At 43.2% G+C, this 13,956-nt stretch overlaps 1 protein-coding gene across 1 annotated transcript; it reads right to left on the minus strand.

Moving 5' to 3' along the window:
• Positions 1-1,643: 1,643 nt before the first annotated feature.
• Positions 1,644-2,823, minus strand: LOC146207773 (innexin inx2-like). Its single transcript, XM_084577616.1, has one exon. The coding sequence runs from the start codon at positions 2,727-2,729 to the stop codon at positions 1,644-1,646; it is 1,086 nt and encodes a 361-aa protein (XP_084433742.1). The 5' UTR covers positions 2,730-2,823.
• Positions 2,824-13,956: the final 11,133 nt, after the last annotated feature.

The following is a 13,956-nucleotide window of genomic DNA, read 5'->3' on the forward strand; positions in this document are numbered from 1 at the left end:
AGACCACCTATGCGCAAGATCACGGTTTTCCGTTGCCGAATCCTCTTGAAGTTTACTGTCGAAACCAGCTACTCACTCCAAGCAAGAATGATAATTATGTTGTACTGCGCTCAGGTGGTGAAGCGAAAGTTGCGAAAGAAAGTCTTGCAGTTGAAGACAAGACTCCTGAACGCTTAAGTCCACTCAGGGCATGACAACTCGCTTAATTGGCAGATATACTCTGTTCCATTTCAATTAACAAGTCACTGAGAAATGCTTGGCAGAGCCTCAACTTTTTCATGGCATATCTTCATTGATGCAGGACTCGTGGTGCTTGCAAGGGAGGACCTCACTGAAAAATTTAAAAATTGAGCGCCAAAGTCCGTCATTCTCAAGAAAAGCCTATAACCTTGAAAGTTCTCGACTTCAGTTTTCGCTGAAGCAGGTCAAGCTCTTTGAACATTCTGTCTGGATCTATGCTCACTGAATACAAGTGCGAAACTTTTGAAGGAGCTGATCACGTAGTTGCCGATTTCGGTACTATGTGCTTTCATTCAAAAATCCTTAGATTTTGTATAGTCTAATGGATTCGGTACCTCAACATCAGGAGCTTTAAATTTTAGCCAGATTTCCAGTCTGTTGGAAAATTTCACCGAATGGCAACGATGTATCGTATGTTATGTCAACTGTGTAAGGATCAATTTGTGCAAGCATTGCCTAATCTTGACGTCATTGTTCTATTTTATGTGGAGATTCTTCTACCTACTCCAGCAATTATGCATTCTTTTATTTTTGTTGTGGTGTTTAAGTGGGACTTTTCTGTACCTACTCCCGCAATGTCCCAGTGTCTTGGAATACCAGTATTAGTAACTAGCAAAAAATAAAAATAAATGGCACATTTAATACGCTGACATTGCTTACGCGAAATAGGAAATTACAACGAAAAGTAAGTAATCGGTACCACCTCCAAAAAAGCAAACAGCTGGAGTGAAAAATGGGCAAAAGTTAAAGAACTGCACTTCAAGTAAAATTAGAGGTACTGGCAAAACGCAGACGCAACAGAATGCCGGGCTTTGTTAGCCTTATTTAATAATGCTGATTTAGAAAATAAATCCTTTCTTCCCCTGGCTCTCACCTATCACTGTAGAAATTAAGTGGAGGAAGAACTGCAAAAAAACACACCTGCAACATAGGCGATACAGATATGTTTCCTTCCACGGACATGTCGGAACTAGCGATGCTTTGCCTGAAGTGATGTGGAAATGCAGTTCATATTCCCAGATATAATATGTCGGCCGAGTTACTGGCATCTTATTCCGGTGATCGGCGCCAGTTTAATTCGTCTTCCCCAGAGTAACGTACGTATTTCGACAAAAGTATTGAATCACTGTATTCACGAATAAAGGAAACACGTGAGAGCAGGAACTGACTTGCCGGTGTCAAGGTCGGCAACAAAGCATGATGCCGCGTTCCATAAAGCGATGTCGGTCATCGTTCGCGGGAGGTCGGCACACAGCATAGCATGATTTTTTACACGTTACCGATGCCGCTGTGACCGAGGCGTTGAGCGTAATCTTTGATGAGATCCCTGCATGATGCCGCGTTCCATAAAGCGACGTCGGTCATCGTTCGCGGGAGGTCGGCACACAGCATAGCATGATTGTTTACACGTTACCGATGCCGCTGTGACCGAGCCGCTGCGCGTAATCTTTGATGAGATCCCTGAAGTTGACGGAGTCCATGTTCTTGCAGAGCAAGTCGAGAACGAGCCAATCACCGAGCTTACAGCGATAGCAGACCGGTTCCAGGTACTCGTTGTTAACAATGTTTGAGCGGTGGCGGAGGATCATGAAACGAATGCGGGGCAGGGAAATTATTAACGCCCTGTAAATGAGAACGGCGCCTGACATGCAAGCAAGGACGATGAACCAGAACCACAAAAACACGTATATCTTCTCATTGATGACGTTGACAGGAAGAAGGCACAAGGCGTCATGCCTCTGGACGATGCCGGACGAACTGTACATTTGGAATGTGCACTTGGTTAGTCTGGGGAAGACCTTGACCATGGGGTCGTAGCGAACGGTTGGATCCCACTCCGTGAATTGCATCACTTTGAGACCGTAGCTCCAAAACTCGCCACCGAGGAACACGTCCGTGAGAAACATTTGACCCACGACGTTCACGAAGTTCATAACTTCTGCCGTCACGTATAAATAGAAGAATATGTTACTCTTATTCGGCTTCATTAAGAGGTAATCGATAAGAAGGTTCCGGTTCTCCTCTTTCGCTTCTTTAGAAATAATCGGGTTGCTCAGACCCAGAATGAGATTCTTCATGCGACCGCCTTCAAATGTCTTCCAGAAGTAACGTGGAAAGTAGAAAAGTCCAGCTTGCAGGAGCAGCACGAAGCACACCCAGTGGTAGTAAGAATGGTACACGCGCTTTTCTCCTGGCGTGTACTTGTCCACGCCCGGGTAAGGCACCTCCATACCCACTTTCTTGTGCCAGGCATTGGCCACCGAGAAGGTGCTGTGTATCCAGCAGAACGTATCCAGCAGGTCTTTGGAAATGGAATCACTGCTGATGCAGTCGATGGGGTTGCGGATGTACTGCCTGACGATGACCAGAATGCCGAAGACGATGAGGATCCAAACCGTAGCCTTGTAGTGCAGCCGAAATACAAAGTTATCGATAATGGTGACGTCGCTCTTAAAGAACTTCTTGAGATTCCCAAAGAGTTTAACCATGGCTGCCTCTATTCCGAGCCCCTATAGCTCTCGCGTACTCAAGAAAACAATCTCACTTGTTGCTGGAGAGTGGAGCCCCTCTCTAACGGGAAAACTCGAGACGCGGAGCAAAGAGAACGTATGTCCGCGGCACCAAATTTGAGCCAATCGCTGTGCTGGGCTGAACTCGCAAGTGCCGCTGTTGAAGCCTACGTTCGACGTCCTTAGTACTCGCGCACTCCGCGAATTCCATCCCCCTTAAAACCTAATCCTTTCCACTTGTTGTTTTGCCTTGTAGCGAGGTTACCCATTTCCTCCTGGGCAGGTTTCGTGACGTACGTGGCGTCGGCGATGTTACAGCACATCGGCTGGGACGGCCGCAATCGTTTGCCGCAGACTCGCCTCGCAGAGAATGACGCCGCAGGCAGATTCCTCGACCGCCAGTTACACACTATTTCGAAGAAAATTATACCTATTTATTCATCACACAAGACGCCGTCTGTATACATATTTACCACTAAACAATGTTCGTGGCTGAAATGGATGACAGACAGCAAACGATAATGCACTGTGTTAGAACACATGTTGGCTTTTATACTGCGTACTATGAAATTATAAATACCTGACAGCTGAAGCAAACAAGCACATAGTAGCAACAACAGTAAAAAAATTATCTGTTTATTAATGTAGGTAGTGTAGCCTGTATCAGTCTTAATTGAATGCAGAAAGCAAAACATAGCCCATAACAATATCGAAACCATAGCAAAAGTTAGAACATGAAAACCGTCTACCATATTACGTACAGCTAGTTAGATGAAAATAGTTTTCCATTTATTTACCACAGTAAGCACCTGCACTTCAATTACATAAAACACGAAGCCTTTCATTGTAAATTCAGGCATGCGAAGAAATCATAGTACTCTTAACGCAATGGTCACTAAATTGTGGACTATAATATGGTAAATAAGTGACACAAAGAATCACTCTTACACTGCTAGAGGTAGAGACTTGCACAAGTAATCTCAGCGCACAAACCAAATTGCACAATAATATCTTTGTAATGACTCTGCACAAGAACCCACAGCTGCAAGGTATCACAATTAAGTTATTCATCTATCACAGCAGGCACTGCCCAAGGTTAAGTTCAAAGAGAATAAAAACCTATCGAATTGAAATGCTGAAAACATTAAAATTTGTCGTTAAAAGGCAACTAAATGGGATTTAAAAGCTAGGCTAAGAAATATACATGACACATACAAAAAAGGCTCACTGTAGTACAACAGGCAAAATTTCCCAAAAGAAATCCCATCAGAAAACTACAATAAATACCTACAGTGTAGTTTAACACAAATAAATGTACTGAGTGCAGGGTACGAAAAATTACTTTTCAAGAAAGCTTTTCTTCCTTCAGTTCGTTTGTAATATTTAAATAATCATTTCTTTTTTTTTGCACACGTATTTAAGCATTGTGTTTGATACACAGTTTACAAGCAGTGCAAAAAGGACCTCGTATGAATGCCCATTTTTACATACACATACGTACTCAACCCTCGACAGCTAGAGTCTAGTGTCAGTGGCCGAATGACATTTTTTCGGTTGGACACACGGAGAGCCTGTGTGCAGGTGCTTTGTATCACTAGCTTTGTAACTACAACCTCCTTCTACATGACCGTTGTAATTACAAAGGCAGAGGGAAGTTTTAGGCCACCTCGGCCCAGTTGTGCGGTTACGAAAGGGGTATCTTTCTTTTCGGTTTCATTTCCAGTAACAACCAAGGGGCTTTGGCAGCCTTCATACTTGGCAGCTCCCATTGTAGCATGCACACAATACCAATCAACACAACCAATTACTGGCATTTTTGAGTACATCAAGATCAATGTCGCTTACATCAACACTAAAGGAGATGATTACATCCCTAACTATTTGTCTTTTTGATTACTCTGAGGTCGTCAGTGCTCATATTTGGAAGGGCATTTTTAAGGCGAATCCTGCCCTCTCCTGCACAAAGCTGTGACATTGCCCAAATCTGCTCTCGAGAGGGTCTATTTGGACTTTCCTTAATAGGACGTTCCTGAAGTGAAACTCATTTATGATGTATTTTACACATGCCAACAAGGCTTGAGCAGAAAGCCTTAGGGACGTTAATCTTCAAGGACACTAGTTTCGTATCCACAAAATTCCAATATGTCGAGCTTTGTCATGAAAGCATTGAGAAAAGCTACTTTTGGGACACCTATACAGTGTGACATGAGTTCTTCGTAATCATTGGATAATGGGCGCCTTTATTTGGTGCCTTTTCGTTGACAGCCCTCCACCAGCGAAGAATGGCTTCGATTACGTCTGATGTTTCTGGCGCATGTCAAAAATCGGTTTCATCATTGCGAGCTTCCGGGGCCGTAGCTACGTGCAGATTAAAAACCTGCAATACCGGCTTCACGCTCTGCGTTTCCAAGTTTCTCGGATCAAGTGGCTTTGACGTCAACCATGCACAGCCAGACTTATGCAGTAGAGATGTGGCCTCTTTGTGTAAACCTCTCAAATGCTTAAATGAGGCAGTAATTTTACATTCAAGATGAACATGATTTTTTTGAAAGCTTGAAGAGTGTACACAGAAAGCAAGTTATTGTAGTATTCTTGTTGACTTATTGTTTCTTACATAAAATAGATGCGCAGCATCAACCGCGTAAAATAACCGTCGATCTGGGTCTACCGGATATGGGTAATAAGGATAAACATGACGAAGCACTGCTTTGGCAGAAAATATTCCTTTCTATTCTGTTTAGTGAGTTATTTTCACGGACAACGGCTACGACCCTGTACCTAATCTCTCAAGGCACGAGGGTTCAAAGGCGCGATGAGGGTCTTTGCAGAGCAGACCGAGAGAAGTATAGGTTTTGCGCTCTTTTAAGGTGGCGCCGCTGCACATAACATATCTCGGATTGTAACGACAGACTGCCATTTTTTTTTTGTAGCTCTACAGTGAAAGCATATGATGTATCGCTATTGCGTTCAGCAGACTCGAAATCGTATGCCATAGAAAAACACAAATCCTGGCAGGTAACTAGTGGCAAAGCCAACATTAATGGATGAGTGTTACCGGCGAATTAATGAAGAAGATTGCGACGCTGGACTTGATATCGTGTGCGATTTCAGCAGCAAACAGTTGGTAATCAATACCATATATAACACCGACATTACCGAGATGATCTGCGACTTCAACGGCACAAACTTGGCTGGATTCGATAGTTACGATTCGGTTTCGTAAGGGGAGGAAGTCTCGAGATGTGATATCAGCAGAGATGATGTTGTTCTGGTGGTTGACACGAACTTCGAGCGGGCCAGGTTGATAGTTAAGGAAGGAGAAATAGTCTTCATTGACAGATTTTCTGTAGGAAATGGTTTTGGATGCAGGGCGGAAGAGTGCAAGACTAACCTGACGGGAGTAGTGGAGGTGGGGCGCCTTTTTCTTTGCGAGAAGCAGGAATTCAGTCATTAGCGCCTGTGAGGGTGGAAAAAAAGTGAAAGGGAAAGTGGGTGAGGTCCTGTGCGGGTAATCGAAACATTGGGTGCGATGGTCGATAGTTTCTGGTTGATGTCACCTGGGGTAGCTCGCGGGAAAGTAAGACTTCATTCTGCAGCAGCAATTGGCAAGTGTTTTTTGCTGTTGATGTCTGTTAGGTTATTGTTGGAGACAGCTGCTGGATAGAGTTACCTTAGAGGAGCTAGGCGAAGGAGGCATCTTGCGGGGGAGCTTGTGAAAGGATCATAGAGAGAGAGGGGGGGGGGGGCGCTGTTTCCGGCAGTGGGGCAGTTACTCGACCTTAAGAGTGATGTCAAGGAGAGATGGGAATACTGAGTAATCGTTTGGATTGAGGGTGACTTGTCCACGGCATTCGTTGGATACTTGAAGGTTTTCGAAGGTTTTGCAAGGAGCCGGTATTTTGGGTCTTTGCTGATGTATCCGGGGCGTTTCGGTTGAGTAGTTAAACGTTCTTTTAGTAACTCGGTTGTTTAATTGGTCATCGTTGCTGAAGGAAATTATGACGGTGATGGCTGCTCAGGGTTGCAGAGGGGATCTTTCATGGTCTTGGAGTTGCCTGGAGAAGGTATGAGGGGAAGGGGGGAGGGGGAGGGAATTGGAGGAGGAACCTAGCTGAGGGTTCTCATTGGTAGAATAATAGTTGTCGCCCATGGCTGAGGCCTCGGTAATGATGCGCTAACCTAACCTGCTTTGTAAGCGCAAAGCAAATTGTAAGCTCTGCGGACATGGTGTCGCCTGACAAAGTATCGAAGCCAACACTGGAGCCGTCTTATATGGAGCAATAAACCCAAGGGGTATCCATATTTATTGTACTGTGCCGATTCATGATGGAGTAGGGGCGTGCAGGGTTATTCATTAGGTGTTGGATGCATGGTAGCGCGCATAAATGTTTCTCTGAACGGGCAGTATAGTGCGCAGCTGATGTTTTCTGACACAATCAAAGAGGAGAACTCAGCACAGCTCAAGGTGAGAGCTGGCTTGAGCACTTCGGAACACTGCGGAAGAGAACACTGCGGATGGGCTCTAAGGTGCGCACCAGATGTTCCTAATGCTGGGAAAGACAACAAAGCACAGCGCAGAGAGAGAATTGGTTTAGACACTGATGCCGCACTGCGCACGATCCCTGATGGTAAACACAATGGTAAGTAAGGTAAGGTACCTTGCATTGGCACAAGCTCAGACACATCATCGGGGAGAGGAGTTATCGAGAGAGTACCGCGGTTTGTCCACTATTGAGAAGCGCCTAAAGGGGAATCTTTATACCCATTATTATTGTAGTACTGGCGTGATAAATCTTTTCATTTTAGCGCTAACATTTCGCAACGTGTCACAGTTTGACGAAAATATCCTCACGCCTTTAAAAAAAAAGAAATTTAAAGTCAACGGTTCGTCTTACAGAACTGTGTTCAATCAGGTCTACATGGTCATTTTTTATAGAAGCAGAGAGTCTCGTTTTACAGAAAAAAGATTTAATATTTAATAGTCGTCATGATTATCACAGGTCTAAGCCACAGCAAGGCGAAGGTCTCCCTAATATTCCTCCAATTAACCCGTTCCTGCGATAGCTGAATCAACATGGCCGCTGCAAACTGCTTAACCTCATCAGCCCACCTAATTAATACTCGAAATCTCATGGGCGATTATTCCAAGAAGGATGAACAAATAAGTGCAAAAATTGAAGCAATGGGATAAAACGAAGGACATAATATTCTTGTTGCTGAGCAGTGTTAACTCATTAAAATGCCAATAAAAGCACTAAATATCGAAATATTTTAGCAGCTATGTAATTGCTGAAATATGTAGATATTTAGCGCTTAGTACTAGGTACTAAGTACTTAGTACTTAGCACGAAGTGTTGAAATGTGAGCAATATACAAAATGAATACTGTAATATACGCCATGAAGTTTTTGAATACAAGATCTAACAAAATAATGAGCAAAATAAAAATAAAGCTTAAGCATAAAAGGAAAAAGACTCGGAAGAAGCGGAAGGCGAACAACAGTAATAATAACCCTCTAGACTACAGGCAAATATTATGCATAAAATTCAATAAAATACAAAAGAATGTTAACAAAAATTCCAGCTGTCCATCATATCGCAGTCCCTACATGATGCTAACGTAGTTAGCCACGAGAACGGTGATGAGCTTAATTCATTTCCACGAGTGCTAAAACTTGCTTACTGTTTAATATCTGCAACTGAAGCACTTATAGTAGCGGAAAATGAATAGTATGACACACTACACTGCAGCAGCAGGTTTACTTTATTCTCACACAAGAACGACTGGCCAAGCTTTGTCTTCGACCGAGCTCTAGGCGACAGATGAAGATGAGATTCGTTAACAGTGCTTACACTCTTCCCCATCCCGAACGAAAGCGACCATCACGATCGCAGGTTAGATAAATAAAGGACAGCGGTAAAAATGTTTCAACTCGACACATGTAATATCTCGGTGCAGCGACAGCGGCTGTCTTGAGCCAATGCGATATTTTACCAGGGACATTTGTTCCAAGACAGGACAGAGTCCATTAAAGCGGCTGAGACATTTTTCGCATAAACCTGGAGCGCACTTGGATATCCTCAGCAGTACTCTATTACCAAGTCAGATTGAAATACACCATGAGGTGTGTCGAGTCATAGTTGTTTTCCCGGGAAGCTTGGCTGCCTTCCGTGGTAAGGTGGTGTGCAAGCTCATGGCAATGAGCAATACTAGAAGCGAACCGTTCGCGGGAGGGTGCATCGGAAGGTGTTGTCACTGAGGAAAGAGGTTATTTCAGGGCGAAGGCAGGAGGGCGAGCGTACAGGAGGAAAAAACTGAGAGCATGTAGTGGTTCGTTGCCCGGCAGTATTGCAAGTGAATGGGGCAAACGGAAACAAACAGACCCAGTTAGTGTGACCTGTGCGAACGTAGCTCGACAGCATATGTGAAAGGCTGCGATGAAAGGGCTCTGTGAGGTCAATGGCCTGAGTGTAGTAGGCGGACGTATAGTTTTGTGCAGCGTTCCCGAGGCATGAAGTACTTCTGTGAGGACGGTGAAGAAGAAAGACTTGCTTCAGTCGCTGAGGAGGAGACGAATGGCGTCTTGGAGAAATAAAGCGTACGTGGAGAAAGAAACTTGATATTTCGGAAGCTGAAGGCGGAACGAAGCGCAGAGGTTCAAGTGATCGGATGAGGTGTTCGACGATAAACAACCCATGGTTTCCGGCTGGGGGTTTATACAATGCGGTACCGACGATTACAAAAGGCGTGAAAGAACATAGAAGATGTTGCAGGAGACCCGCAGGAGATGTGGACTGTTGCGTCGCTGGCAAGAAATACAAGACGTGACGTCTTTCAATACAGAGGCGGAAAGTCTGAGGCGCAAGAAAAGGTTTTTGATGCGCTCCTGGGTTTCCTCGTAGCCAATGTAACCAGTGGCGAAGTCGTCATGAAACACTTGTAGAACTTGAGAGCTGAGCGAACGGAGAGTAATAGAAACCTATGCGTGGCAGAGAATGTATTAGTTGTCCAAACAACAGGAAGTTGATGAGATGATAATAGCGCCACCAAGGCGATCGCTTAACTTTCGACATTAAGGGTTCGCTCGCGATCACAGTTCATTTCTGGCGCCGAAGCATAGGGGCAATGGTCGAAGTCTGCTTCACTGTAGTCTCTAGACGTTTTGGTGAGAAAGGCCAGGCAACGGAGAGGTTGTTGTTGTTGTTGTTGTCCTCTAATGTGATGGCACATACCCACACAGGGGGATCGGCCAAGAATTGGGGTGCAGAGATATTAGATTTTAAGATGTATAACTACATCGGAAAAATTAAAAAAAAATAAATGCTAGGGAATAGAAAAGGAAATATAAATATGATAAACCAAAATATATAATAGTAAATACTAACGCACGCAGTAGGAGAATAGTAAGATTTATATGTACAGATTAAAACTGCAAAGCATATTAGCCAGGTAGACGTTTTGTTTCTATTAAGAAGTTTTGAATGGCGTTAAAAACATACCTGTGGCTGTACCCAAGCATGGTGGCACCAAACGATAATAAAATTTGGCTGCTCAAATTAAGACCCAGCTGTTGTAACGGCTTCTCTAAGTACCGTTTTCTCATCATGGTAAAACGGCGGCAAAATATCAAGAAATGGTCTATTGTTTCCGGTTCCCCGCAGAATGCGCAGACAGGAGAAAGCGCCAAACCAGACCTGTGCATATAGAAATTTAGGGGAGGAATACGACAGCGTAGCTTGGTTAGAGAGACCTCAGTCTGCCTTGATTGACATGATTTCCTATTCCAGGAATACTTGAGGTGCAGGTAGTCATCCGAGGATAAAATAGATCCAGACTGCGTGCTTAATAAGGCACGCCGCCGAAATCGTGCTGCTGTTATGTACGCTGTTGCCGAGAGGATCGGCAATACAGGGCCGTTCAGGGAATGTTTGGCTAGTCTGTCTGCAACCTTATTGGCTGTCACATTGCTGTGTCCTGGTACCCACACTATATGTATGAGGCTCAAATGTGATGGGAGCAATTAAAGAAAGGTGCTTAAAATTGGCGAGTCCATATTCGAAGAAAGCGATAAGCACAAAGAATAAGAGTCTGTAATTACAGCCACTGTTGAGTATGCTGGGTCTAGTTTGCGCAGAGCAAGCACCACCTCCAGCAACTCCGCCTGGAAAATTGGAGTAAAATCCGGAAGACGGACTGAAAAACCCCAGTCTAAAAGCGGACAGTATATTCCAACGCCGGCTTTTTCATTAAATTGAGAAGCATCCGTTGCTATCTTTATCCTAACGGGAAGACTTTGTAAATGATCTTCTAATAATCCATTTAAAATGTGAGGTGATAAGTGTTTTGCATTATTTGGGAAGATGTCATCATAGACAATTTGAACCGACGATGCACTTACTTTTGTTGGAAGGATGTTAGAAAGTACTACGTGCAAAGGTTGTAACAGATTTTGCACTAGAATTACCTGCGGGGTATGAAACCGAGGCCATCCGACTCCAAAAAAGGAGTCTGGCTCGCAACAAAAAATTGATATGGAGCGGTGGAATTGTGATTCATATATTTTCAGATACGTCTGGATAGTCAAGAATTGTAATCTAGTTAACAATGGTGGTATTCGGGCTTCAAGGTATAATACATTATTAGCCACGAATTTGGGGAGCCCAAGGCATAATCTAAGCGCTTCCCGCTCTAAAAGAACAAGCGGACGAATTTTGTAAGCAGGTGAACCAGAAAATAACACAGATCCAAATTCTATAATTGGGCGGACATACATAACATAAATCATTAAAAGTGCGTCTCGCCGCATCCCAGACCTTGGATTGCTTAACCTGCGCAACATACCCACAGCACGTGCCCCCATCGCTGCAACATGTTCAATGTGATCCCTCCATGCCAGATGGTCGTCGTAAATCACCCCTAGATATTTCAAAGACTTAACTTGAAGAATCATTTCCTGCTTAAATATTAGAGCAAGAGTTACCGGATCCTGAATTTGGAAAACAAGGAACGCGCACTTTTTAACATTTAATTTAAATCTTAAGTCACCTAACCAATTTTGAAGGGAGCTTAGGTACGATTGCAGGCGCCTGTTGAGGGATTGAATGTCAGGTGCAGCCGTAAAGAATGCGATGTCATCCGCATAGACATACGTGCGAACCTCCTGATGAGTGGGAATTGAACTCATCAAAATGTTAAAGAGCACGGGCGAGAGAACTGCCCCTTGAGGGACACCTCTGGTTTGTTGATATTTCCCAGAATGCACTCCATTCAATGAACAGTAAAATTGTCTGTTTTGTAGGAATGTAGATATCCAATCAATTAAGTTTTGTGGAAAACAGCGATTCTAATCTGTGCAATAAAATTTGGGGCTCTACACTATCATAAGCCTTCTCGACATCTAAAGTCACCAATGCAGCATGCATTTTTTTGCGCCGCGCAAGAAGAATTCGACTCTCAAGGTCGGTATGTGCATTCCATATTGAAAATTTTGCTCGAAATCCGATTTGACAGGGACTAAGAATATGTTTTTGTTCGACAAACTCGGTAACCCGTTTGAGTACGACCCTTTCAATTAATTTTACCAAGTTTGATGTTGAAGATATTGGTCTGATATTTTCCAAAGTATATCCACCACCATTGTGTTTCCGTAAAGGAATCACTTTGGCTAGTTTCCAATCACCAGGTATCCAAGAATGAATAATTGAGTAATTTACCAATTCTAACAAGGAATTTGGAGACACTTCAAAGAGGATTTTTAACATTTTTGACGTTACTCCGTCAGGGCCAGGCGCAGCAGTTCGCAACGTCATTACAATCGAAGAAAGCTGAGAAAAAGTAATTTTAGGGACATCCTTAACCGTATATACTGGGCCTACAAACATAGGGTATTTGGGAAGTGTTGACAAAAAACGCTTTTCTAAACCTTCAGCGATGTTTTCTACTGTTCTGAGAGCTTCTTTAGGAGTCGAAACACATGAGGGTAAATTTTCTGAGAAAGGAATCTTTTTCCGCGATTTTAAAAACCTGAAAAGTGCACGTCGGTTATTAGATTGTGAAAGGTAATTGAAATACTCAGTATCATAATTATCTTTCGCTTGTGCGACTGTGCGTTTAAATGCTGCTGCAAAAAATTTATAATCATGCCAATTTTTGGGGCACTGGTTGTGAAGGAGTTTCTTCCATGCAGCCTTTCTTCTTCTATAATCGCGCGAACAATCTGCATTCCACCATTTTGTTGATGTATTCCCTTTAGATGCACGTACTAAGAATTCACACTTCTTACGACAGGATGCAATAGCCTGGCATAATGTTTGCGATTTTAACTCTTCCGTAGCCTCAACCACTGACTCAAGAGACGAAATCAAAAATGAGTGAAACTGGTTATAATTTACGTATGATCTCAACTGAGATGTCGGCAGAGTTAAGCGGCAGTTAACCTCAAAAACAATAGGTATATGGTCGCTAGAGGTGGCACCATCAATTGTCGACCAATTTAGTATATAAACACTGGTGCTAGAAAAAGTTAATCTATCACAGATTGACTCTGAGCACGTACAAAAGTTGGTAAGCCAGAATTCATGCAGTGAAGGTTATTGTCTGAAAGCCAATCACACAGACGCTTGCCGCAGGGATCCGTCTTGTAAACCCACGATACATGGTGCGAATTAAAATCTCCAGCCAAAATAACCGAATTTTGACAATTAACTAGTAGGTGGTCTAGAGATCTGGTGTCCTGAACACCATGAGGGAAATAAACATTCGCTAATGTAAACGCACTGAACCCGGGAATTTCAAAATCTAGAGCCAATAATTCTGAATCTAAACTAGAATATTGAAAAGAAATCTTAGCCCTATGACAAAATTTTGAAGAAACTAGAATTAGTAACCCACCACCTCTTGACTGGCGATCTTGTCGGAATGATCGATAATTTTGTAAGTGAAAATGTTTTTCAGTTGTAAGCCAAGTTTCTTGTAAAACGATTATTACTGGATTATGTTTTAAATAAAGATAAACTAAATATGTAGTAGCTGAAAGAAGAGATCTACAGTTCCACTGAAGAACTTTAAACTTTCCTATGGTTATGTAATCCGGGCAGCAGCAACAGCCTGCCTCAAAATGTTTTCCTTTCGTTTAGAGCCTAGCTGTTGCTTTTTTGATTTTGCTTGTGGGCGAGGTGATGACGGGTTTGACAACGGGGATCCATTG

This window comes from Amblyomma maculatum, chromosome 1 (genome assembly GCF_055883805.1).
Source record: "Amblyomma maculatum isolate TAMU_Amacu chromosome 1, ASM5588380v1, whole genome shotgun sequence".
Classification (NCBI taxonomy): domain Eukaryota; kingdom Metazoa; phylum Arthropoda; class Arachnida; order Ixodida; family Ixodidae; genus Amblyomma; species Amblyomma maculatum.

Coding starts and splice junctions, on each gene's coding strand:
- LOC146207773 (XM_084577616.1), bottom strand. CDS start 2,729: ATGGTTAAACTCTTTGGGAATCTCAAGAAGTTCTTTAAGAGCGACGTC.